The following is a 27,730-nucleotide window of genomic DNA, read 5'->3' as shown; positions in this document are numbered from 1 at the left end:
GTTCTGTGTATTCTGCCAATCGTATTTTTATGCATGCTCTCAGTCACGATCAGCAAAACCCATCATCTGATACCACACATTTTCAGAAAGCACAAGCAACACTCCTCTGGCAATTTATTTGGACTAAGAGGCAAAATAATATGCTATTTTGAATAGCTTCCTCCTTTTCCTGCACAAAACATTTCAGATTTCAGACAGCAGCATACAGAGCAAGGATCCCATTCATAAAACAAGACTACAGAGGCAGCCCTGTGAACAGGGCAAAACCCAGCCAAGACAGCAGCAGCTCTGCAGAGCAGTGTGCAGCTGCACCTAAAAGGCATCTTCCACTGAGCAACCAAGTATTCCTTTAGCACCCTCCCTTCCCCCAAAATAAAAATAATCACAACATATCACATGCCTGACCACATTTACACACGAATGCACAACAATATTTTGGACCAAGTACCGTACTACATTTCGGAGCATTACATAAAGCCAAACATTGATGTGGATGACTCTTCAAAGGCTTGGCAGCAGCCAAGTACTTTCTCATAACCTTACAATTTTCATTCTGGGTATCAGAACAAAGCCCCATTCACGAAACAACCCACAACATGTAATGTTATGCCTGCTACCAGCCAGAAGGCACCTGCACTTCATCTTTGCCACCAGTCACATTTTCACAAGCCATAGTCTTGGCAGGATGAGTCATTCTTCCGGTGACGTGGTGAAGCAGCTGTCTTTGTAGGCGATGGAGAAGCTGCACCAGGTAATTCAGGCCCACCTTCAGCAAGGACTGGTGCAGAGGCCAGGAGAGGCACTTTCTTCCTTCCCAGGAAGCCAGCTCCTTCAAACCCCATTTTCTTTTTGCTTTCTGCTTTTGCTTCACTCTCCTCTTCTGGTCCTCTTCGTTTGAGATCCAGCAAACTCTCTGGCAGACGGTTAACTTCTGTACTGCAACACCCCCCTGCATCTGTCATGCCTGTGCCTCGCACTTCAAGTGCTGTTGTCAGGACTGCCTTCCTCTCAGCTGCACTGCCCTCAGCTGTTGCCTTCTTGGCCTCTGTCTGGCTTGAATTCCCATTTGCAGCAGCTGTCTTTTCTGTTGGGCTTTTGCTGGATAAGTTAAAAGCCTGGACGTCCCGGTAACTGTGAAAGCTCTCTGTCCGCCTTGCTCTTGCCAGTAGGGGGCTTTCTCTGTACGGCCGCACAGAACCATAGGTGGCTGTTTCATGGATTGTTTCGTGGTGCTGCAACTGGAGGCTTCAAAAAAGAAAAACATCAAGGACAAGAAGATATGTTAGGCTGAGAATAGCAGCCAGTTCTTCTGCACACTCTGCTTCCACCCACCACCACAACTCCCACTAAAATAGCAATATACTCATCACAACCGCCACACAAGGGCTTCCAGATCACTTACTTCAGATTCTCATAGGATACTTTGTTCTGCACACATATAAACCAACAGAAATTGAGGACTCTGTGTGTGTAGTTCAAGACATTTAGGGCATGAATTCAGGGACTCAGCTACAGCATCCAGGTCACCAAATCCCTCTTTGCCTGCCTGAATGGTAAAACCTTTGGTGTCTGCAGCCGGTGCCACCCTTAGTGACTTACCTGGAATTAGATTCCCGGAGCCGGTTTGGCTGAACAACTGAGGTGGCAGGACTGATGTTGGGTGTGGCACAGCGAGACGTACTCAAGTCACACTGGTCCAGCAACTTGAGCAGCTCTTCCTCTGTGGGACCGCCAACATCTGAAAGAGACAGCTCTTAGTGCCCAAGTCCATTTACCGTAGTCATGCACATATGAGGACGGAAAAAGAACCACACCACAGTTCTGGCATAATACAACTTACCTTTGTCTTCACTCTTATTAACCATGTCCATAGCTGTGGTCAGGTCCCACATCTGGATGCTGCCATTTGAATGCCCAGTGAAGAGGTAGCGGCGTGGCCGGGAGCCCATTCTGCTGGAGCCTTCACATTCTCTCACAGTAAATGACGAAATGGTAGTGCAGTCAACTGCCTGGATCTCACAGATCCTACAGGAAGGGAAACCCCAAGTTACCAAAACAATTGCACTTGGCAGAATTTGGCCAGTAAAGTCAGTACTGTTTTGATATTCTGAGAAGGTACCAAACTTGCCATCAGAAAAAAAAAAACCCACAAACCTTTCTTCCAGACAACATTCCTTCCCCTGTATGACCAGCATGCTGCTCAGCTGCAGACAGCACCTTCCCCCCCAGGCCATTTACAGTCTTACCACTTGTTTAGTTTTAATCAGGGAACCCCCCCCATAAGTTCGACGTCCTTTTTCAGTTTGCAATGATTAGAAACCTAAGGTTCTCACAAGAATGACAGCAACTAACCCCTTCATATGCTAGACACTCTAGGAAACTAACCTGCAGAGACAACATGTTTAACCATATAAAAGATACGCAAAAAAATCGAAGGATGATAAACCCACGGTTATCTATATGGAAAACTTTTGTCTTAAGACAACTGCAATATCACTTGTCAAGTCATGGCATGTCATGGCAGATCTCCATTGCTATTCTCCCTTTACTTTAGAAGCTTATGTGGGGAGTGAGAGGAAAGAGACTCCCAGAACTAAGCTGCTAGGCAAGACTCCACACCAGAACCTCACATATTTTGGGTAACTTGTTTTACTGGCCCCTTGATTTGAGCTTTTTACCTAAGAAGTGTGAAAAGAAGTCATCTAATAAAATTCTCCACTACATACACATCTAGCCTGAAATAAGGAGGAAGGCGGGAAGGTGCACATGAGTAATCCACAGGGCTTCTGTCCTCAATTCATATGCCAAGAGTGTTAAGGCATCAATGTTTTCACCCAGATTCACAGTTATTAGGCAAGAGATGCAAGAATAATAAGCACAGAACTGAGACGCACGATATTTTCTGATCTCTTGCCATCTTCCTAGCCTAACAGGAAGAAAAGCAGCTGAGGTTATTTGGCAACTTTTCTTACTACATTGGCAGCAATGTAGTACAATATTATTTATCAAGCCTAACTAAATAATTGTAAAGCTGACCTAGAAGACAGTCTCTCAGTTTTAAAGGTTCTAATATCTTTAAAGACAAATGCAAAGGAAGAGAGCAACTGCCTCCCTGCCTGCCTTTGTGAGCGGCATAATCGCTGCCACCAGCAACTTCAGCATTACTTTTGAAATCTAATGATAACATGGTACCATGTCTGAGAGTTACAGATTCTGTAGAGGCACACAAATGTTTGCACTGTGAGCTCAGCAGGTGAGCCCCATGAAGTGAGTCCCTGATACCACAGTTTTTAAAGTGCCGTTTGGCTTCTAGATTATAATAGATCATTAAGACCAGTTCTGTTACTAACACACAAACTAGAGTTCAGCCAGAGCTGTCAAGCATATTAAAAGCTTGCTAAGCGCAACCTCATGCATCCTCAAGGGATAGGCGACTGCCACCTGAACAGTCCTGCTCCTTTCCCACTTAAAACCCTAAACATGGAGGTACCTTTTCCCAGTTGAAGACAGCCTTACAAACAGCTTATTAGTGATGGGAACAACTTTTTGGATGAACACCTGTTGATCATCACGTTCACCAAAGGGCCCTAGAGAAAAAAAAAAAAAAATCACTCTTTTGTTTGTTTCAATTCCCTCACCCTCTTCCCTACGCAGTCCTGAAGACCCAAACTCATGTCAGTATGTCCACTGCAACTATAAAGCATCCGGACCAGGGAACCAAAGATGACTAATAGCTAGAAAAAGCCATCCAATAGTTAGAAGCCTCTGCAGATACCAATATTTTTTGTCCTTTTGTTTTAAAGGACACCCATTCTTGAGGTTCCTGCATGTTCCTAGAGGAATCGCTATGTCAGTAGAAACCCTACATTAGGCCTCTGTAATAAAAATAAGTACTTTCTTATTTTGCAGCCCTTACATGTCTAAAGGCTTAATCAGGTTTCTTGGCATAGTACTGACCCCACCCTCTGTTCACAGGGCATCCTATTAATCAAAGGTTCATTTGCAAGACTCAGTCCACAAAGGAATCAAGACTACCTGCCTACCCATATTCACTGTCATGCATTCCTTCAGTATCTCGCTATAGCAATGTGCTAGCACCATTTGCCTCTGCAGTTTCAAGGCTTCAGTAAACTTTGTCACAACTTCAAATTCATTTAAGAATTTTTCACATGTCCATCATTTAATCCCGACTGAGCAGTGAACTGGAATTTGCAATAGACCCAAACCTTCCTATACTCATCTCCTTTAACACAGTCTCCTGCGCTTTCTGTCATTCTCTAGTTAAACCAAAAGTCAAATGCTACATCAGTTTGCTCAAGAAAGAGGTTTGGTATCTGTGTTCTAAAGTTTTTCCTCCCTTTTTCTCACCTTCAGAGTAAGCCCTTTAAGTGTACTCACTCTATACAGCCTAAACAGTGAATATTTCCAAGTGACTCTTAGAGATCCCTGCCCTCCTTTCAAGGGGAGGGCACTGTGTAAGAGCTTACACCATCAGCTGACTTGCACATTCAAGAGACATCCTACCAATGTCATTCCCAGAACAGTAACTGCCATGACTCTCTGCTTCCTCCAGGGATAAGATTTTGAATGATGCAAGAGGTGTTGAGCCTGGCTGAGTTGAAATCATGCCCCGGAATCGAGTCACAGTCCATGTCCGTACATGGTTGTTATCAGCACAAACTAGAAAGGAAAAGATGTACAATAACATTTATAAGGGATGGCAAAGCTTTTGAGATAAACTATCATATGGAAATCATTATAGAAGTTTTTCAAGATTGAGCGATCAAGCAGAATTTAGTCAATGCCAGGTCACACAGCATCTCCAGACAATCTACAAGTTGTTGCTGATGTCTTGTTTCCTATTAGTTTTGTCCCTCAGAAATTCGATAAACAGAGACAGGTGGAACACAACATTAAGGTCTGACTGAGTCAGCACCAGTAGCCTACAGCACACTTCAATCCTCTGTGTGCAGATGCTAGGACAAGACATGTTATGAGAGCAGCCTGGCAGCAGAATCCTCATCACACAATAGTGCTCTTCTATTTCATTCATCAGTTCCTCAGTTTTCTACATACAGTTTTGCCTTTTCCTGGCACTGAGGGTTTAGCACCAAGTTGCAGGGGAATAGATGACCTCTGGCTGTTTGCAGTATAATTGGATACCATGTTTCCTGTTCCTTTTTTTAAAAAAATTGGGATAGCAGCAGAAAGTGAATCCGTTCTCTGCCATGCTCTGGTTGCTGGATTCTGGGTGAAATAGCTACTTACAGAGGGAGGAGTGATTACATCTATCCTGAAAGCAGGACACTTTCCTAAGCACAAGACAGGACAAACAGGATAGTACAACAAACACTGGGAGCCTGCTGAGGAAGAAGAAACACAGACAGCCCTCTGAAGCCATGGGAAGGCTTTTTCTATAGCCCAAGAGGAGACGGTGCACATTTTGCTGCAACCCAGAAAGCTCCTGAAAGGCTATTAAAAGAAGGCAAGTCCTAAAGGACCTGCCCACAACAATAAGACTTGACAGGGATACATTTGTTTACAAACCCTTTTATTTCCACAAATGGCAACCTTGGAATAAGACACAAGCGAAAGAGTCAGTTGTTCCAGTATCTGGTCAAATAAAACCTAGGCCTTTTACCATCTAAAGGCTTTGAAGAAAGCTTAACTTTAAGAAAGAGGGTCCAAGCAAATCTAGTCCCTCCTCCAAATTGTCCAACTCATTTCTATCACATGTGGGAACAACCCAAGTTACAAAGCAATGCATACAAATAGTTCATTGCTCGGGGCGGGGGGAGAACCACCAATACAATTCTGTGCACAGAGAAGAAGATTACCTGATACAAGGTGTTTCTCTGAGAGCATGATCTTCGTAACAGGACTTCGATGAACTGTGAAGGTCTGAAAGAGCTGAGGCCCGGACCCAACTGTTTCAGGGTGCTGTACAATCACCCTCACTGCTCCAGAGCTGGTGCCATACGCAATCTCAATCCAATTGCCACTTACACCTAAAGCAAGCAAGAATACAGTTGTTTCCCCTAGGAACGAAAGCTTGTCTTACTGGGGCCAGGGAATGAGGCAGTAGAAAACAGTATTTCCATGCTTCCACACTAAGATAAATATGTATTTTTAACACTATTTACTCATTATTTTCCCATGAACAGAGAGGACATCTTGCCACTAAAAAAAAAAAACCTAACATTTGTTCAATTCCATACTACACTCTTCAACATTGTCTTAACAACAGCCTTGTCTCCAATTCTCTCCTCCCTCCTGGAAGTGAAAGAAGAGATGGATAAAGACATATGATTGGATATTTTGGCACTCCTTGCAGTGATATGGTCTATATGTGCCACATACAATTTATTTTTCTGCCTTAGTGAGAGGCAAATGGGAAAGCAAGGCAAGAGCAGGGAGGACCATAGTTAAAAAGGTCACTGTGGTATCAATATAGTGATGTGAGTAACACGTTCTTCCAATTCGGGGTTTTTTTTGGCATTTTGGTTTGGGTTGGTTTGGTTGGGTTTTTTAAATTTAAAGATAGATGCACTATGACTATAAAAGGGTGTAGAGACACATTAGCTAAGCGTCATTCAGTTGCTTATGGAAATAGTTTTTATTATATTGGTTATAAGGTTAGATGCCACAGCAAGGTTGCCTGCCCCCCTGGTTCACCACAAACTACTTCAGTGAATGCAGTTCATAATTTAAGGGCATATCTTGTGTGAAAGGTTTAAAACCAGCAAAGGTACATTATGCATGAGCATTAATATATGATGCATTATGCTATTACATTCACATTAATGTACAATGCATAATGTACAAGCATATGCACACATACATATAAGTACATGTACCTACTTATATGTAGGCACAGATGTAAGGGGAACAGTTACGCCTAGAGTTCATCGTTCCTTTGAAGATGATTAAATGAAGAAGAATTAATTGTTTATGTCAAGGTCTACCTTGCCTGCTTTAGCCCTGCTATGCGGTAATAGAAAAAGTAAATTTAGAAAAAAAAACAACGCACAAGTGAGTCAGACTCACTGAAGAGGCAGTGGTAGAATACTGACTTGTTTTAGGTGTGAGGTAGACACTGAGCGCTGTTATAGCATCATTGGAGGGATCATGGTACAATTCTGTCACTAGAAGATCGTTGTCTTTCATTCGTAATGGGAACTTCTGCATGTCTGTGGAAAAGAGACATTTTTTTATTACTCTACAGAGGCAGAGTTGTTCTGATACAACTTAGACTAACTGAAGAGTTTATGAACTAAGCTGCTCAGTACCACTGCCTTTTTATTCTGCCCTGCCTGCATTTCTTACCTATATAGTAGATAGAGCCATTGTTACAGCCCAGCAGCAAAAAAGACCCAGCAGTATCATAGCTTGTGATAGGAACAACATCCTGAACCTAGTGCAAACAGAAAGGAAAAAAGTGAAAAGAAACACATCAAGAACTTAAGTTGCTACTTGCTCAGTTTTCAGACATTTTTGGTACATTTTGTTGAAGAACACCTGAGTTCGGTACTGATCTGAAGCTGTTGTCCATGCATTTGCACATACAGCGGCATTCTTAAAACTACTGCTGGTCGATCACATTCCTCTACCAAAGCGGATCTTAAGTCATGGAGTTCAGCAGAAGCATGCAGACAAGTTAGCACTACTGCTCTGGAAGATCCTTCTCCATGTGAAGGTACAAGGCTTAGTGTAGCAGCCGAACCACAACTTCAAAAGAGACTTTTTTTTTTCCAATATGCAAAATTAATGTACTTCACTCTGTCCTATCCCTTCTTCCCTGACAACTCCTTAAGAGGTTGCTGGACAAAGGAGCCTTCCTTCACCCCAGGTCTTGTGTCTCTCTGCCAGCCTCTGTGGAGATCTCAGCCTCTAGCAGATATATAACGAGGGGAAAAAAATTCTTGTCCCATTACAATTTCCTACCTCCAATACACATCCACACCAAGTGAACTGGAAGACAGCCCTGTCAGATTTTACTTACTGGTCTACAACTTAAGGTAGGGGATTAAGAATGTCCTCTTTGTCCTCTAGGATCAAAAGGAGTGCTTATCCCCTCAGGTAGGACCAAGATCTCAAGCACAGAAATAGTTTAGCTTATCCTAGGTATGATCCCCAATCTCAAGCTATTCTTTTTTGCTTCAGCCCTGAGGATGAAAGAGCCAAAAGCCATTTTATACAGAGCACTCAAACACGCAAAAAGTCAGCCTTTTTCTTGTACTCCATGTTTCAGCCAGTCCACTTAACAGACACTGAACACTAACTAATTCATGGAATTTTCAGCTAAAGTTCTCATTTCTCTCTGGCCAGCAGCATCCTTCCAATTGCTTCAGAGAGTTACAAAATCCTTCACAAAATACCTACAATAGATCTGTTGGATAAAAGCAAAACAAACCAATCAAAGGAACTTCCCCTCACCCCAAAGAGCTAGCAGTCTGAAATAACCTAAAGATAGTCTTTAAGTCCCTAAAACATTTTCCAAGCCTATCACTTAGCCTTACAGAGAAGGCTGCAATATGAATATAACTTATGCATATTTTTTGGGGGGGAGGGAAGAGGCACTTTCCCTCCTTTGTTTAAAGAACTACACCTCTCACTCATATTCACCCATAATTCAGCACCAATCGAATGATAAAAATAAATTGTTATCGCAAAGCACTTGGATTTTCCCTGTACTGTATAAGTGATGATTCAATGACATGGAGAAGGATCCTTTCCAATTACTGAAAACAATTGCTATCCCTGATCTCAGTGCTTTCCCACAGTACTTTTTCAGATACAGCTGTTTAAGTACCCTACCCTCCCCACAGTCAAATTCATACTACACCTAATTAAATAAGGCATCTAACGATCTGGGCCACAGAACTTGTTTTCAAAAGACTTATTTTTTTCCAGACTGTGTTATAGAAGTAGTACAAGAGCAGAAAGGCAAGAAACTAAACAGTCTCAGCATCTAAGAGTCCATGGATCAAGGTGCAGTGTGCTCTCTGGTTCTGTGGATCAAAGGTTTATAGAGAAGCTCCTCCATCTGCAAAAAGTTTACAAACCTAATGAAGGTAGAGGCAACCCATCAACAGACATACCACTCTACTCATTGCCTTGCAGAAGACATAACAACTGCAAGGAGAGGTCTGATCCACAATGCTGCCGACAGCAGAGATTGACTGACTGGGTCACAGAGATCATACAAACAGAGAGTTCTTCCTTCTGCAGCAGAGATAGGAACACCCGCGGTGATTCAGCAGTTGCACCTGCCAAGATGTGAGCTTTCACTAGGAAGTAAAAGCAACACCATACTACAGTCACTGGTAAAACGTGGCCAGTGAGAATCCTCACTTTGCAGACTAAGTTTTTCTGTCATACCCCATTGCTTTATCCTACCTCTTATTCTATAAAACTAAATATTCTGCTTCCTTTAAGCTCTCCTATGCTAAGAATTTCATTACTGATGTATCTAGCACCCACAACCTCCTCTCCTTGTTGCACGTAACTGAAACATTGCCAGAGGAATGAGTACTAGGGAAACCACCTTGGATATTCTGCTCAGATCTCCAAGATGGGAAGAAGATGTGAGAACCAATTAGAGGCTGAGGTACAGAAAGCAACTTGAAAGTGGTTGGATTTGGGTTTTGTTTGTTTTGGTTGTGTGTGGGTTTTTTGTTTTGGGTTTTTGGGGGTTTTTTTTGTTTGGGTTTTTTTTTCCCCCCCCAAGGGAACTCTTATAATCTAGGAAAAAAAATAAAACTAGAAAGACAAAAAACCTTGTTTTTAGGACATCCTGGCACGTAAGCCCCTCTAAATATTTTCTACTCTTCAATAAGAAATGCTTTCACCAAAGGAATAGTTCTTCTACTTGACTGACTATTCATGTGATCAGAAAGATTTCTGTGGTTCCCCCTGGAAACAAATATGATGAATGGGACATCAGTTTTTATTCCTTATGACTTGCTCCTTTAGAAAACATTGTCAAATGCCAGCTTGTCACATAGCATTAAGTTGTCTCTTAACCAAAGATTTTGCAAGGCATCAACAGAACTTTAAATAATGTTTTGTTTAATTCAAGACCACACTAACATGTCTGTGTCTGCTGCAGAAGCAGTGCTATCCCGTGCTTATTATCTGTGTTATTTGTTAGCAGTACTGTCACTTAAGGGTTGAATCAGAACTTAGCAAACAGTGCAGCAGCCTCAGGTCAGTTCTGCCTCTTGAGATTTGCAAGGCAATTTTGGGATTTTTATTGCATCTAGGTTTTGTGCCACAAAGGCGTACATCTGGCTGTGTTACAAGCTTTGTAATTCACACGAATGCTCGACTTTCTCAGACTCATACAGACTCCAAGGAGCTCTCTACTTAATATGCATTCTGACAACAGGAATAAAGTCAGTGCAGCCAGAAGCATCCACATGCAAGACAGACATCTTTAAAGCACCATGTATATTTCTGCTGAAGAAGAATCTCCCATTGTAAAACAACTTTTGAGATCCCCAGATATCAGACTGCCTCGTTTTCTTCTTCAGACAGTGCGGAAATTGCCGTCACACATTCCCCACAATTTTTTGTTTCCTATGATCCTAGTGAATTTTTACAAAGTTAGTAATCCACAAGGAAATGTAAATACACACACGCTTGACATTTATTACTCCAAATCACACCACATCCTTTTATTTGAAAGCCTAAAAAGCATGCTTGGTAGTACCACCAAACAATTTAACATTCTGCTTACAGGCACAACACTCAGATACCAAGGTGGCAAACTTCATAACAGAAGTGAGGGCTGAAAACCCTGTGGCAAGCATTTCACACATGCTTTTAGATTATTTTATTCTCTTTTTACTAGAAAGACATACCAGCTTATTAAAAGTGATGCGGAACACTGAATTGAACACACCTGCCAATGCTGAGTCACAGCATTCCACACTCCCACTTTCCCTGTATGGCTTGTAGCCACCAACTGGTTGCCAATGAAGAAGAGAGCGTCTACAGGGACTCCAAGACTGAACACTCCTACAAAAAAAATGAAGAGTCTATGAAGCTCATATAAAATAAGGAGAAAAAAAACAGTAACAATGGAATCTCTCCACCATTATCATATGTCACTTTTATTACAGAGGCAAGGAAAGAACAGTCAAAACTGGCTTTGCAGTGTGCTAGGTGATGTACTATTCAAGCAACAAACTGGGTTCCATTAAATGGCAGTGTGATGTCATCTCTGCTGATCCAATCGTTACTTGGGAAGGAGAAAGGAAGCAAGACAAGGAAGAACAGTCTGTGTGAAATATGCATTCCTTATTTTTCTACAGCCATAAAGTTCTCAAATGGCTTTATACATCCTAAGGTATTAAAAAATAATTAAATAAAAATCCTATTACAGCAAGCAGGATTTTTTGTGGTTTTTTTTCTGTGGTTTTTTTGTTTGGTTTTTTTTGTTTGTTTTTTTTAAATCTGTGACTATTAAGCGTTATTTAAGAAGCAGTAATTAGACAAGACAAATTTATGCCATACTGGTTTGCAATTACCTTGAAAGTATTACAAGTTCTCACTGCCATTTTTTTTTAAATCCAATCAAATAGACATAGTCTGAAAACATTTTAGAAATTAAATGTCTACACGGATAAGGCTCCATCTTATCCTTGGGAAAACATTGAACAAGCCCAATGTGAAATTACTTGAATACATTCAAATTTCTCTTTTAGCAGAGATACTTGAACCTGGAAAAATAAGCAGCCTGCAAAAGCCTATTTCTTTCTTTTCTTCTCTTTTCCTCTCTGCATCTTAAAGTTTGGTTATACTCCCTGAGTAGAGAGTACAGGCTATTAAAAATTAAAACTGTATAGGGAACCAGTTTCACCAATCACTACATACTACTCAAAATCTGGAAGATAAGGCTTACCAGCAATGCTGGCCTTCCAAATACAGGAAGCGTGGCATCAAGAACATTTCACTTAATAAAAATCAAAACACTGCAGAACATGACAGGCATTGGTGACTATGGTTATAGCAGACCTCAATATCTGAGCTTTTCCACAAAATCTGTCCTCTGTTTAGAGCTTCCTAGTCCCATCACAGATCTGATATGAATATTTTTGATAACTGCAAACTTGGATAGCTTATCAGGTTTTGCAATATTTACTGTATCATGTATTTAAAAGTTTCAGCAAACTAAAAAGGTCCGAGATAATTTCCAAGTTTGCCAGCTATGAAGTCCAGCAAACTGGCCTGGTAAATAACTCAGTTTGTAATTCCAGACTAAGTTTTACTGCCTGATAAGTACAGAGGTCGTTACTACTGGGGATACATTACACTACCAGTGTCAAGCTTCACTCAGATATTTCCTATTCCATACAGCTCACTCTACATATTTATATTACTCCTCACTAATCTACTTCAACTGCAGCAGACAGATGTCTTCAAAACAAGAGTACCCAATAGCTGGAAAATTTGCCAACACTGTTTTGGACAAATTCAAATGAACAGAGTGCCGTTCCAACCAAGAAGCAGCCCTCTGTTACACCCCAAGAAGCTCAATATATGCCTATTTTTTGATTAGGATGCTAAACTATTTTCCTAGGATCAGTACAATCATTCGATGCAGATAAGATTCAGCAGTACAGGACACATGAAAAACACAATAAGAAAAAACCCACAGAAAATACTAGAATTGATTACTCCAGAGAAGGATGAGGTTCAAGGAAATCAAGGAAGACAGCTTGAATGGTCTGGAGGAATTTGAAGTGTCAGTCCTGCTTAGGCTCAACAATCTTGAGACCCATCCACAGGGGAGACAATGCTATACATAATGACAGGCTCTTGTCTTAAGGGTCCCTCTCAGTAAAATACTGCTTACAGCAGCAATCCAGCAGCAGTGTCTTATGTAAGTAATATTGAAAGGAAAGAGAGCGCTCTGGGAGAGCTCTATCACAAAGATGCCAGCCCACACAATTTTCTGAGGATGGTGTCGCCAGGCTCCAACGACTGTTTGGAACAAGTAGTTTCTTTCAGAAGATGATAGCAATATACTATATCTCTAACACAAAGCAGGACTGCAAGCATTTGCCACTACAAAGAAACAAGACAGCTATATTCAAGTTATTACTATTTAACACAAACATATTGTAGTTCTTTTTAAACCAAGCAGCATGACCCATTACACAAAAGATGAACACTACGTTTTGTTCAATGTTAGACTAAAGACTCACTCCTGTAAGCACTTTCTCTCTGCTCCCCCTGGCCCCAAGTGGCATTTCCTTTGTTTCACAAAGTCGCTTCAATGCAGTACAGCCTGTTTGGTAAAAGTACTTCCTTCAGTTTTGTTGCCATATTCAGTCATAGTCTGAGTTATCAGAACCCTATGATATTGGCATATTTGAGAGTTTTTATCTGAAGTAAAAGTCCACTTCTGGTTTTCACCTCTCTTTGAACTTGATTTCCAAAAATCCAAGATGTTGCTTGACATATCTTATTGCAAATCCTAAGGTAACACAAGCAGTTAAATCAAACCAGAAAATGCAGGAGGAATGTAATAGCATCGCACATAAAGCAATGCCTGTATTACAGGAGTACAGCTGTCACACTAACTCTTCTCTGCCTTTAAGATTTGATCAAGAGGAGCATAACAGAAGAAAAAGCTTCTCAAGTACGGTATTTACTCCCTGCTTAATATTCAACTGTTAGGCACACCTTTCAGATTTATTTTTAAATACAATGTAACCTGCTTTTCTGTTTTGCTAACTATGATTACAAGAACTCTATGAGCTAAAGGAAGCTCCTAATAATGTTCCCGTCACTGCCTCCCAAACTGGCCCTGTATTTGAATAATAGTAAGTCAGACAAGCCATCAGATCAGTACCAAGGAATATTTACTTCTGAAAATGTCTTCTTGCTGTTTCTAAAGCCTCCCTAACTGTGTGTCCTTCAGTGCCAAGGTGTACAAGCAGTAACTCCTGTATGCTGAGGGCAGTAGAGCATGCTTTTTCCCTACCTAGACACACAAGTTATAAAATGAAGAAACTTTCATCTTCCAAATTCTATTTGTGAACGACATTTGACGGAGGACTGAAACCTTTTCACCATCTCTGTGTAAAAATACAGCTTTAATAAAACAAAGGAAAGAGCAGAATCTCTCAGTACCTCTAGCTTTCCATTCAGAAACTTCTTTCCTTCGTGCTATAGCCTAGATTCAAATGCAAGTCCAGGGAAAAGTTTAACTCTAATTTGCATCTTCATACAAAAACTCAAGCTGAACTGAACAGTAAGTATCAGTACCTGTTCAGTAAACAGACTACCTTTTTATTATTCATCTTTTGTTTTTGAGAAAGTATTACTCTAGCGTGTCAGAGAAGTAAGTTAATATGCTCCAATACATTGCTTACTATAGCTTGTTTTGATACTTTGTGAAACGGATTACCGAACATACATACCCCAAAATAAGGTCACAGAGTCCTTTCTGGTTAAAGACACACACAGACAAAAAAAAAACCACACAAAAAAACCAGGCAATTATGGTTACCAATTTCACTGCCGCTACCACCATCTTGAATGCTCCACAAGATTATGCTACTCTCTGAAGCAACTGCAACCATCTTATCCTTGTCTCCATGAGGTCCTCCAACCACCTTAGCGTTGAGAGCCACTCGCTCAATCGTCCAGTCCAGATAGGGGCTTGTGAACACCTGCTGCCACCCAGATGATTCTTTAATTCTGGAAGGGCAAAGGAGGGAACAGGGAGCAGAGATTAGAGATTCAGAAACAGACAGTCTAAGCCCAAACCAACGCGTATGATCCAGCCAAGAGCTTGGGCTAGCCAAATGCTAGAGAATGAGGTTCAGTATAAGACTTTAGAAGAAATCTTGATTAATTTCCAGAGGCAAGGTCCCAGTCATGCTCTAGCAAAAAGCTGTACTATCTAGTCACACTTTCCATTTACGGTATACTGTAAATATACTATACTGAATCGACTATAAGCTTTACTGTTAGAGAATCACTTATCTGATCAATTTTAAAGACTTAAATTGTGCTTTTCTGGAAACATATATCTGATTTAATTTTAGGCAATAATTTAGGAACTTTGCAACTGAGCTAGAGCACAGTAAATATAAGCAGTTAAGTTGTAGAAATGCTAATATGGAAAGCAACAACATATCTATAGGTTTTTTTTGCTGTTCTTTTGCTTCAGCATTGCATCCTGCCTGGAGATGAAGCACCACAGATCACTGTGCTCTACTCACATAGCATGCAGAAGAAATTGTAATGAAGTGACTTAAGAGCAGGACTGCAATATCCATAAGCCTTTAAATGCAACGAAGACATTCTCACAAGCTTTATTATCAAGTTTTGAAGACTTCTGCCATACTTCAAAGCGGAAAAAAAATACTATCATTAGGATGCACTGTGCTTTGCTGTAACTTTTTACTGAAAAAATTATCTTAAGTATTTAAACAATAACTGTTACAAGCAGCATAAAAGAAAGTCACAGAAATAAACATCAGAATATATTTCACTTCTTACTGCATGGGATTCACTGTCCAGTCCACTACAAATTACCACTTACTTTGAGAAGTGATTCTGGCTAAAATTCAGATGTTGTCCTTACATTAAAATAATCCTGATTAGAATCTTAAAAACCACAAAATCACTTGACTGCAGCATAATAGTATAACAAAGCTATATTAAAATTTGTAGGTAGAGGGAAGTATTTTAATATATGCTTTCCTCAAATACCGACCATTCAAAAAAGTCTGCGCAAATTCACTTGTCAAGCAACAAAAAAAGGTATGTACTAAGGTGCAGCAGAGAGGGGAAAAACTGTTACCAAAGCTGTAAAAGAGCAGAATGGAGGATGGAAAATTCCACCATTGTATTCCTAGAGTTCCTGCAAGTTCCAGAAGTAAAAAATATTCAAATCAAGACAAGACTGCTACCATGAGTCTCTATAAAGAAAAGCAGCATTTTAAATTGGCATATTGATCTGTGCCCTCTTCCAGCAACCATTCAAGTCTGAAATGCTTCATCAAAAGCATCACTAATAACTTAAGTTCAATGGTAGAAAGTCTCATTAAGCAGATTACCAAGCAGGAAAGAGGCAGAATCTTTCACTTAACTGAGCTAGCATCCAAGGAAAACAACCAGAGAAAATCCTAAGGAGAGGACAGTTAGCACAAAGACAATTGCAAATCATTGCCTCTTTCTCCAGTCAGACCATATTAAGCATAAGTAAAAACAAGGACATTTAAGTAGAGCAAGAGAAGCCACATTTAGTACAAATTAAAGCAAAACAAATTGCAGTGGTGAATACAAGAGACAAGTTAGATGTGATTTAAGTTACAAGGTTTAAGTGAATTAGTATTCCATATAGTGAAAAAGGCAAACTATGGCTGCAGCTTGGCAGTAAAGAAAGAAGCTATTCAGATTACACTCTCTATTCTCCCTTCTGTTTCTCAACCACACTACAATAGTCATGTTTGCTTTTGGCAATAGCTCTTGATAAAACATTACTTTTCTTTGAAAAGACAGCCACCAATTAAATCAAGACTACCAGATGTGAACTAAAAACAGCTTCTGTAATATAAAAGTGTTACTTATCTCTACCTCATCTTAAAAAATAGCCAGTTTGTTTATAAGACATTTAAAGACATTTTTCAGCCATCCAGGTGAAGCAGCAGGTGCTTAACAGTTCTGCTATGCCAAAAAACCTGAAGTTTAAGACAAGGTACATCACTTACGTAGCAAAAATCCATTAACTGTTTAAAGTGCTTTGATAGCCTAACTTCACAGTCTTCAAAGCCATATAGTAGGAAGAGCTTTTTAAATGAAACTTTCCTTTAAAAGCCTACCTTGAAAAGGGCTTTTGAAGCAGTTACGCTGGAGTCCATTACTACTGCAACAGCATCAAGAAGTGACAAAACAGCAAAATTTGAATTCCTATCAAGCAGTTTATTTGCATGAGCAGAAGTGGCAATTCACATTTATAGGTGCAGACTGAATGTACGTGACCTACTGTCATTTTACAGTAAAGCAACCTGAGAAGCAACTATATTCATACCTGTAGCAAACAGCAAAATGGGCATAGGCAGCTACTATCCAATTGTGGTGGCCAGCTACTATTAGGACTTTCCGTGGGTCCACAGGAAATCCTAAAAACAACAACAAAGCTAAAGTCAGTCAAGTGATGGGTATTAGAAGATGAGCAGAGACACCTAGAACAGGGTAGAGCTCTCTGCTAGAATATGCAACAGAAACTTTGATAATGAAGCTTCTCTAGAAACATTTTCAGCTAGATTCTAGTTAGCAATATTTCTCCTCACAATCCGTACAACTATTACAGTTCTTACACAGATGGCAGACATCTCATCTCAGCCACTAAAATGCAAAGTGTTCACAAGGAGCAAGTGGCAAGTACATGCCTCAGTTTACAGCCTGCCAAATTGGTAAAAATTTGAGGATTGTTATCAAATAAAAAATAAACCTTTATTTTACAAAAGTTCTTTCCAAATAGCTGGTGCAACCCTGTATTGTTGTTCCAGACTGTTAAACTGAAATTTCCAGTGTCTTAGAATAACTATAGCTCCTCCATTTATTATCTGGTAGAAGCATGCCTGTTTCTAACCTATAACTACATTAGGTTTGGCAGAAGTGTTGGATGGCACTGGAAATCAGTGGTTATGGTACTTCCCTGAGATAGTTCTCAGCCTTGATATGCTAAAGAACTAATGCCTAAAGACTACATCTTCTATCTCATTTTCCCCAAGACTGCCCTCTTCCAAACCTTCGTGAAGAATCAGCAATTCATTTCCAAGGCTTATTTTTATATTACCTGGATACACATTCAACTTTTAACATACTCTTGATTTTTCTAGCACTGCTACAATTTACACAGTTATAACAGAGGTATTACACTAATGGCATCATTTTGCTTGCAAAGTCAAAAGCAGGAAAATTACAGAATTTGAGCTGTAAAAAATTTACAGTTTTTATATATTTTATATGGAAAGTACTCCATGTAGTCAAACTGAAGACTACCTTTAGTCTAAAAATTTCACTCTTGCAGGGCAAGAGAGCACCAGGAACAAGAAAGAGGTGCAAAAGCACGAAGGAGGTCCTGAACAAAGACCAAAGAGACACTGGTCTGTCTGGGTTTTATCATGGCTTTAGTACAGTATAAGGCATTTGTCTAAGGGGCCATACTAGGACTACAAGAAGAACTGATGTGCCTTTCTCTCGGCCTTATGTCTTGGTTGTGCAGCAGTGAGCCTTAAATACTGTATAAGGAGTAGCATTTATGTAAGTGTTCAGCAATTTACAACCAGGCAAATATAGAATAGGAGACTGAAACCAGAAATAGTCACTTAGTTTTATTTCCCAGTGACAATCATCTTTGCAATTTGTTTTGTTTATAAAATTGACGTTCCTCACCTAGCCTGACTGTACCTTCCCCAGTACCAGCAAGTGTAGGCTGGACACCACCTCCATGAATCTCACTCTCGGAGCAGTTTTGACCAGTTCTAACATCAGCTGGTGGCCCAGCAGTGTTATTTATTTTACGGTTTGGAATGCCTATAAAAGAAAAAGAGATTTTTGTCCCACTCTATAAGCTTTAGCAAAATAACAGATATTCATTCACTTGCAAAAATACAGGATTAATACTTGTGCATTTTGATGTAAAGTCTAATTCATCTGCTATAAGAATTAGGCAATATCGTAAGACTGAAACAGAAAATGCTTTTGCTCTCTATGTTGACATTCACAATTTAAGGAACTGTCTTTAGAAAACTTGTCAACAATTGGCTAGACATCCCCTAGACTTCAGGTTAACACGTGGGCTGCATTCATTTCTACCGAGAAGTAAAAATCTAACAAGTACTCATATTGTTAAGGAGAGTTCATTTGTGCTGATTTCTTATCTAGACATAGGGCACCTAACGTAACTGTACCTTCAGAAAGAAGAAAGTATTCCATGCTGAAAACATTTAACTGAAATGTACTTGAAGACCCTCTATTCTAGTCTACTATCAAACACAGCCTGCTTAGTATTAACATGCCATATCCCCCCCATCCAGTACTCTAAATACGCCATCTCATACAGCATACAGATAAAAGCCTTGTTTTTGAATAAGATCCATTAATCTTTCCATACGAGAGCATTCTCCGGACAGTTTGACAGCTAGAGTAACTAGCTCAGCCAATCTCTCCCACAAACTAAAGCAATAAGTGACTACAAGGAACATCAGACCATGAATACAAAAATACCTGGAGGAGGCAGGTAGCCATGAAAAAGGACACTGCCACAAGATGAGCGTTCCAGTTCTTCACAGAGTAGCAATCTTCTCACTAAGGAGGAAAAACAGATATGACCATAACTTTCACTTCCCAGGAAACATTACATTATTTCTAATAACCTTCTATAACAGTAAGTTTGAAAATCTTCAGGGTCACAGCTGCCCAGGCCTTGTAAGTGCGTCATTACTATAGTAATAAATGTGAGATAACCTCATATTTTTTAATTAAAAAAAAAATTACCTAAAGGAGTGATTCCATAGAATTCAGCTTCATGCCTGAGAACATTAATACTCACTCCCCTAGACAAAGAAAAAAACAAAACAGAAAAAAAACAACAAAAACCACAAGAACAGAGTCAATACCTGATTATAAATACTTGCACATAATTAGATATTACACAATGTGAACGTCAAGCTACCTGTTTACAAAGTTACCACCAAATGCATTCAACATGTTTGAGATTTCAAAGTGATCTTGATATTAATTATCTTTCATTAAAATAAGGATAGTGAAACAATAAAGAAATACATTGCCAGAAGTGGTTTAAATTACAAGAATCCACTAACAAAATATAACGCTACTATTTCTGCCTCCACCACGCCATACATATACTCTAGATACGGCCCCAAATCTAGCCGGGAGCTGAGTCATATACTAGGCACCCAACTTGCTGTGTGAAATCAAGCGATCCTCATTTGAAAAAGTCTTCTAATACATCTGATCAAATTAGTTTTCACTTGAAGTAGTTAGAACTTCTTACCGTAAGTCTAACTCCTTTGTGCGAAGAAAATTTAAAATGGGTGCAAATGCTGCTGGATCTCGATCAATAAATATCTGCAAAGAAAAAATGCTGTACTTTTAGCATTACTATGGAGCAACTGTCAACTAAAACGTTTTTTTTTATGCTGAGCATGGGAATGAGGAGTTGAAGATGAGGCAGTCAGCAGACAAACATAACCCAAAGTTTTTAGGCCACCCCTTTGCTCACATTATTCTTCTACCAGCCAGTAATTCAACATTCTTAGAAGACATATATACAAACACTGCTGCAAACAGATGGTACTTAATAAACATGTTCTTTAAGTTCTAGAGTCTCCACAAAGGTCAATGGGTATTCTCACTTTCTGTTGTGTTCAGAATGCAGTAAATATAATAAGATCAAGATAAGGTTAGATCCTTTTTAATGAAGTCAATTACCATTACAACTACCTCTACATTTTCAGCAAAGTACTTGTGTGCCTTACCATCACTTAACGACATTGCTGTACCTGCAGTTTACCACTTAAGAATATCATATACACAGACTGAAACGGCCATTTTGTTACATATATTTGCCAACAAAATCTACACTTCCGTGTCAGGATTAGTCAACTACATATGCAACACTATCTAATGAAAATTACCCCTCCCTCTGCAATACAGGAATTAGCATTCTTTCTGTTTAAAGTAGTACAGTTTCTGTCTCTGCATTGTCTGTACAATACAGAATGAGCACAAAAATATGCATTGTTCCAGTCTCATTCATCCTGGAATGAAGATGAGAACCAAGAAATCCAGAGATGTCACCGATCTTCATGAAGGTTTGGAGACCAGACCAGTACCATGACTGCCACGTAGTTACATCTGCGAGACCTTTATTCTGTCCTAAAGTCTTTTAAACTTCACTAGACACAACTAAATTAAATACTCCCAGTCACTCTCCCACTCAATAGCATGAACAATATTGCAACTAGGCTTTGACATAAGAAAGAAGACAGTGTATTTTGTATTGAATCTAACAAAAGAAAAGGAAAACATAGTGTGCCATTTTGAAATTATTTCGAAGCCCCATATTTTCCTCCTACTGAAATAAGTGACAAAAGATGAACAAAAGGTCAGGTCCAACTGAACATTACTGCTCATGGACTCTGAAGCAGAGATGGTCCTGTCAGCATTTTAAACGTAGGCTTCTGCAACGCCACTATTAGGGGTTACGTAATACAACACTGACAAAGAAAATACTGGCAAAAGCCAAAACAGGTTTTTAAAAGCCAGGAACGTGAGTGTTTTTAATTCATTTGGCCATTTGTTTTCCATGCTTTTAAGTATAGCTGACTCGGGCTGTGTAACGCCCATTAGCACCCACAGTGAATATTCTTTAGGAGAGAACCTAACTGAAAGCATAACATTAAATTAATGATTTATCAGTAGGCTTTTTACTCACAGCACCAGTTTCATCCTTCAGCGTTGAAATTCTTCCACTCAGCAAACTGAAACACAGGAAATCTTCGTTAGATGTCCCCCAGAAATGTACGAACATAAATACAAGATTGCAACACTCTCAGTCAGTCTGCTCTACTTGCATATTGTAGATTACATTTTGGTAAAACTGTATAATTGGGCAAAGAAAACAGCCTAGGCAATGCAGAATGCTGGTGAGGGTGAAGTATCTCTCCTGATCTGAGAAGCAGTGCATGCACACCTAAGGAAAGGCTAAGAGCTGCATCATAAGGACCTTCAGATTCCCAAAGAAAGCAGACACCAGGCCTAACCTGAAAGGATGGAAAAGTTTTCCCAGGCACCCAGAGGGCTGCATAGTTTGTTACAATCCAGTAAATCGGTAAAAGCTGCTGAAGTAAAAAGGAAAAGTAACGAATCCATTCTGTAAGGACTTCCTGGGCAAGAATGTGGTGGATGAGTTTTTACGCTATTTTACTTCAAAGTTTCTCTCCCATCAGATCAAAGTACTTTTGCTCCAGATCAGTAGAAAACACTACACCAAAACCTTGGTTTACAGATACAAAGCAAACTAACCAATGTCAACGGTTTTACTTCAAGATTCCATCCTGGTCCGGATGACAATTACCTCTGAGATTTTCCAGTACTGAATGACTTTCAGAACAACCTCCTTAGATTAGTGTTGAGAGATTGGGGAATAGCAAGATACTTCCTCCTTGTGCCTTTCCTTCTATGCTTCAAAGAAGGTGACATTTCCCTGGCACTCCATTTATCTGAACATTTCAGTAAAACAGGAGCAGGTAATGCTGCTTGTCTATGTCAGCTGCCAGGCTTTTATTGGGAAAGAAGTCTAGAGTACAAAAATTAAATGTAAGGAAGCAAAAATGCCAGCCTTAACATTTTATTTTATGTGTTTGGGATTAACTGGGATGGTAGAGGTACAGCAACTACAGCACAAAATTACTAGGGTACAAACAGTAAGCAGCACAACCTACAGAAGCAGTAAAAGTTAGCAGAAGGATGTTCACTAATCCAACAGCTCCTGTAACACAAGTTAAAACCCTCAAAACTTTGATTAAACTCAAGGTACAGCGATAATTAAAAAAAAAAAAAAAAAAAAAAAAAAACCAAAACACTAAAGGCAGTGCTACCTTGCATGGTCAATCAGATCACAAGTGGCAATATGGTAACAAAATCAGTGACATCTCCCTTTCCTGCAGACTTGGAGCCTTATTTCCACAGCACTCCATCTAAAAAGTGGCAACTCTTCAGCACATATAAGCTGCTATAGCATCATTCAAGACAGATGCTGCCTTTTGTATAACACCTTATTTCAAATTAACCTGTCCCATGGCTTGAGACAGGGAAAAAGCATTAAGGAATAAGGACACTATTTATGGCATAAATTAAGAACTGAGAACATCTATAGTTTTTTAATGGCTGCTAATTTGTCTTTCTTTAATGTGATGATATATGACAAATACCTGGAAAAAAAGGAGTCTGGAATCCACATCAGTGTTTGTCTTGAAGTGCTGAATCTAGGAAACCAAAGTTAGAAGCTTAGAATCAGCTGTAAAATTGGAAGGAAGTCTGTTTTATCAAAATACTTTCACTTGTCCCACAAAGCTGATATCAAATGGACTTGGGAAGTCTGAGATCATTTAAATGTCTGCACAAAGTCAGAGAGGTTGCAGATTCTTTGCATGAACCAGGACTGTGCAGAGACCTCAAAAGTGTCATTCTGTATTTCTAACACACTGTGCCAAACATCCTACATTTTCTGGTTCTCATACTTTGTCAACATTAACGCTTGCAAAAGACCCACAAACCCCCCCCCCCGCCACAAACAGCTGCCACAAATATATAGGTTTATCAACAGTGTGCTACAGTTGTCACTAACCACGTTACTCTTACTTAGGACTCAAAGGGTGCTACATTGTGCGCTGCAAAGGACTAAAATGAGCTTCAAGTTAATAGTTTAGAGTAACATTAATTATTTGCCATTTCACTATCTGGGATCTCTCAGGGGAGCGCAACAACAAGAACAGTTAAGAGAAAGGAAGTATTTACTCGGAACCATATTACGAAATAATACAAATTATAGTATTACTTACTATGCCAGACAGTATTTTGCATAATAAATAACTATGAACTCTTTCATACTACTTCTCGTTTTGATTTAACATGTAGAAAGGCAACTGGACTGGCAGCTTGGACCATGAGTTCGTGCTGCTCCACAGCAGCTGCCTGACTGTACGTATCCTCTTACTAGTACCATAACTAAGAAACCTTTGACAACTTTCCATATAGTACAGGAACACATTGCAAAATATTTTTGGAATAAAAGAACTTAATCATGATTTATCTAGTTTTCGCTCTTTGTATTTTCCAGTTTTGAAGAAAAAAAAATATATGTAAACAAAACACATTACTTCATAACCCCCAAGAAGCAGAAACACAAAGGTTATACGGAATTACCATCCCACATAACACGTGGATTATGTAGCTGCTCACTGCAAGCATAACAACAAGTCTGTTCTTAAGAGAAAATCTACAGTATCAGCGTTCTAAGCACAAACGTGCACAAAGTCTTTTCTTAAAAAAAAAAAAGATAAAGAGAATCAAAGCAGTTTGCTATTTAAATGGAAAGTGACTTCTAAGTACATTTGCAGTTTTCACAGCACATCAGTAATACAGATCAGGACCCTTCTCTACTTTAAGAGTAAGGGATGATTCATTAAACTGTATTGTAGTATGTGCATAAAAGAAAACAGTGAGTTACATGAATTTTATCCAAGATTAATCCAGACACTGCCTGTACCTGTGGGGATAGATGCAGCATCACCAGTTAGCCCTTTTAAAGGTCTTCACAAGCTAAAGACTTTTATTGGCTGATACTTTAAATTCTTTAAAACTTTCAGTTACTTTCGTGTTTTTTAAAAAAAGAAAAAAACACAGAGGACTGACGGTTTCCCAGGAAGGCATGTATGCGTAGAAAGATATGGAAAAAGTACGAAAAGCACAGCTAACTGGCATTTTCTGCAACACTGAATGATAAATGCTAAATTAATTCTGAAGTAATAAAGCAGCCTGATGAAACCATGAAGACATTCAGGGTCTTTGAACAGATGTTTGATGTCTGAGGACTCAGTGGTACTATCTTAATACACTACAGCACAATTTCTGATCTGGAGGCCTGTTTGCATTTAGGCATATGAGTGATATTCAGAGGTGTCGAGACTGAAGTTTTGCTGGTGTTTTGACCAGCTGGGTTCCGCTCTAGCATTTCCTAAGTCAAAGAGCTTAGTAGCAAAACGTTTGGGACTAGATGATGTTCCAGAAGGACAAGCCACACAATAAGAAAGACAGGAAAAAGAGCCATCAACTCATTTCACGCTTGCCTCCTTGCAGTTTTATCAGTGGGCTGAGATAGCACAAGGATTTTATGTCTGTGATTTAGCACTATGATACCAGTTTAGTATGCAATACCTCATACTAACATACACATCAACCTATGTAAACAACAAGACAAGAGTCCTCCTTTCCAGGATGCAGCAAGAAGCTAGCAACATTTACATGTATAAGTGCATCTGCAGCTCCATGCAGCTAACATGCAGTGGTCTGATAGGCATTGTATGTGGAAAATTAGGCAAACACAGTGCAACATCCTCAAATACTCTTAAGCAAGTGGTAGCCTACAGTTATTTAAAGGAAAATACAGGCAATTGGAAACAGACACAATGTCAGTTTTAAAACAACCATTTTCATAGCCTATTGCACTTGTGGAGTTATAACCAGAGGGAGATAAATGGTCAGGAGAATTCACTAAGTCTGTTACAGCAATTTCTGTGAATGTTAACTTGCAAGAGGTTCCCAGCAAAGGAATCCACAAAATCTGAGACCAGGAACCGTTGGAGCAATCGCACACAAGACAGAAGCTCTGGCAGTCCCAGGGAGCAGTGAGAACCTCATGTCAGAACACGGAAAGCTGGGGTCTCTGTATTACATGCTTCATAGTATAGCTGCTGACAGAGGAGAGCGTAACAGGAGAAGAGCGTAAAACACAAGAGGGTAACAGGAACTAATGAAGTGGAGGAAACTGGTACAGTTTGCCACGGTCCCCTGTTGCTGTCCAGATCATCCACTCCACTGTCAGCTTTGACTGCCTTTGCAAGCTGAAAAACCTGGCTCAGATATATTTTTCAAAGAATCTGGCCACTACAAGGGAAGTTGATGTTGCAAAAGACCAAAACCTCTTACACAGAGGTACTACTGCATGTTGTCTCCCTATTAAAAGCGAGATGTCCATGCACACGTTTCCTGTTCTTTACATCCAAATGATATCTGTTGACTAGAATCTAGTCCTTTGCCTAGAAATGAAAAACATGCAGTTGTTAGTTTGCCTTATTCTTCATACTTCTCTGTGGAGGCAAGCCCTCTGAAGATGTGCATTTCTTCCCCGATTTGTGCCCTGTACATAATTCTCTGTTCTCTGCAGAGACATTTAATAAGTAAGATCTATTTAAAATTATGAGATTGAAGCATCTTTGTGACTCCGTGTGTAATAAAAAACTAAAAGATGAACTGGCTTACAATTTCAGAGGCAAAGTTCACTGAAAAACCTTATTCAGTGTTAACACAAAACCTGGCCCAAGCCAACATCAACGTTACCCTGAAAGCATCACTACAGCTGAGTTTTGCCTGTGCAACTTAAAAGTAGCCTCTCTAGGCTGGACCAGGTTCTTAATGTCTTGTTATAACAATGGAATTCGGCACTGATTTTTATGGCACCCTCCTTTAAGAAAGGCTGCCACGTACAATTTAGTTGTAAAAACACGCTCATCTACTGGGTAATGCAAGAAAATTCTTAAAATAATAGTAGTTCCTACTACTTACAACTGGTTTCACGTTGCACGCAGACTCATGAAGGCAGGCTACTTCAGTTTCCACTAGCTACAGTAATCTGAATGATTTCATGCCTGAGCATTTTGACAGGAACATTTGCGCTATTTATCACACAGCTTCTGACCACAACTGTCCCACAATGCTCTATCTCAGCCTGCCAAAATGTCTACATATGCCATCTTCCACACTTCCAGCGTATGTTCGAATACAATCTTTATGCTGGCTGATAGCAGCAGTATTGTATCAACCTTTTTAATGCCTTAGCCCCTGAGGCTGCTAGATAGACTGATCACTAGAAGCCTGTGGGTCTGATGGCAAAGCAAAGCTCTCCGTCCCCTGCTCCCGAAGAAGCAGCACACCCAGAAAGCCCATCAGACACGTTACTGGGGCGCGTATCTAGCAGCCCCAGCCACCACGCAGGGCTGCTGTCGCTTCCCCTATCTGCCCCGGGCACCCCGGCTCAGCTCCCCCGCGACACGCCGTCTAAAGCCCTATTCAGGCCCTCTCGCAGGCAGCGGCGGCGGCAGCAGCACCCCCCGTCCGCAGCGCGGACCCCGGCGGGCAGCTCCGGGGCCAGTCGGCACCGCCGCCCTCCCGGGACAGGGACGGAGCGGCTGCCAGGCCAGCCTACGGCCCGGGGCTCCCGGGCGGCGCCTCCCTCCGGGCAGACCCCCGGCGGCACGGCCGGCCGCAGGCGGCCCGGCTCCCTGGGGCGCTCCTCCCGCCAGGCCGGGCCCGGGACTACCCCTCGCCACCCCCCGCCCCCGCGGCGGCCCCCGCACCCTCCGTCACCTGGTGCCGCCCACGTTGAGCTGGATGATCTCCCCGCTCCCGGCGCCAGCGAAGCCTCCGCCGTTCCCCGCCATCTTCCCCGCCGCCTGCTCCAGCCGGCGCCCGCCGCCGCCTCCCGCCGCCGGAACCTCGGGGTCGGGGGAAGCAGCGGCGGGGCAAGGCAAAGGCGGCGGCGGGGAAGAAGGAGGCGGGGGATCGGCCAGCGGGCCGGCGGGGACCAGGGCAGGGTCAGCCTCCGGGCAGCGCTGCAGCCCGCCGGTGTCCCGCCACTCAGGCCCGGCCAGGCCGCGTCGCCTCCCCGCTCCGAGCGGAAAATGCCATGGCAACGGCTCAGCACCTGGAGGAGGGGGCCGGCGCGGGACAAAACGCCTCCAGCCGCTCGCGGAACGGGACCGGCTGCGACGAGGCGGCGGCGACGGGTGGGGCGAGGCGGGGAGGGGGAGCCGGGGCCGGTCAACGCCCGCCGGGGAAGGGGCGCGCCCGGAAGGGGCCGGCTGCCCTCGGCAGCTGCCGGCCGCGGCGGGGC

General features: G+C 41.0%; 1 protein-coding gene across 2 annotated transcripts; it reads right to left on the bottom strand.

Annotated features, from left to right (window-relative positions):
• Window positions 1–97: 97 nt before the first annotated feature.
• Window positions 98–27,730, bottom strand: KCTD3 (potassium channel tetramerization domain containing 3). Of its 2 annotated transcripts, none has more exons than XM_064446239.1 (18): window positions 27,205–27,730; window positions 22,992–23,045; window positions 21,494–21,539; window positions 20,051–20,124; window positions 19,531–19,589; window positions 19,261–19,341; window positions 18,427–18,567; window positions 17,057–17,147; window positions 14,525–14,715; window positions 10,907–11,022; window positions 7,327–7,414; window positions 7,074–7,190; window positions 5,838–6,008; window positions 4,525–4,680; window positions 3,491–3,587; window positions 1,841–2,025; window positions 1,600–1,738; window positions 98–1,245 (listed from the first exon to the last, which is right to left on the bottom strand). In XM_064446239.1, the coding sequence occupies exons 1-18, from the start codon at window positions 27,276–27,278 to the stop codon at window positions 663–665; spliced, it is 2,463 nt and encodes an 820-aa protein (XP_064302309.1). In that variant the 5' UTR covers window positions 27,279–27,730; the 3' UTR covers window positions 98–662. The 2 variants fall into 2 exon arrangements, with proteins under 2 accessions (XP_064302309.1, XP_064302310.1); XM_064446240.1 differs by having other exon boundaries at window positions 27,542–27,729.

This window comes from Phalacrocorax carbo, chromosome 3 (assembly GCF_963921805.1).
Source record: "Phalacrocorax carbo chromosome 3, bPhaCar2.1, whole genome shotgun sequence".
Classification (NCBI taxonomy): Eukaryota; Metazoa; Chordata; class Aves; order Suliformes; family Phalacrocoracidae; genus Phalacrocorax; species Phalacrocorax carbo.
Note: the sequence above shows the minus strand (reverse complement) of the source record. Positions and strands in the feature narration are given on the sequence as shown.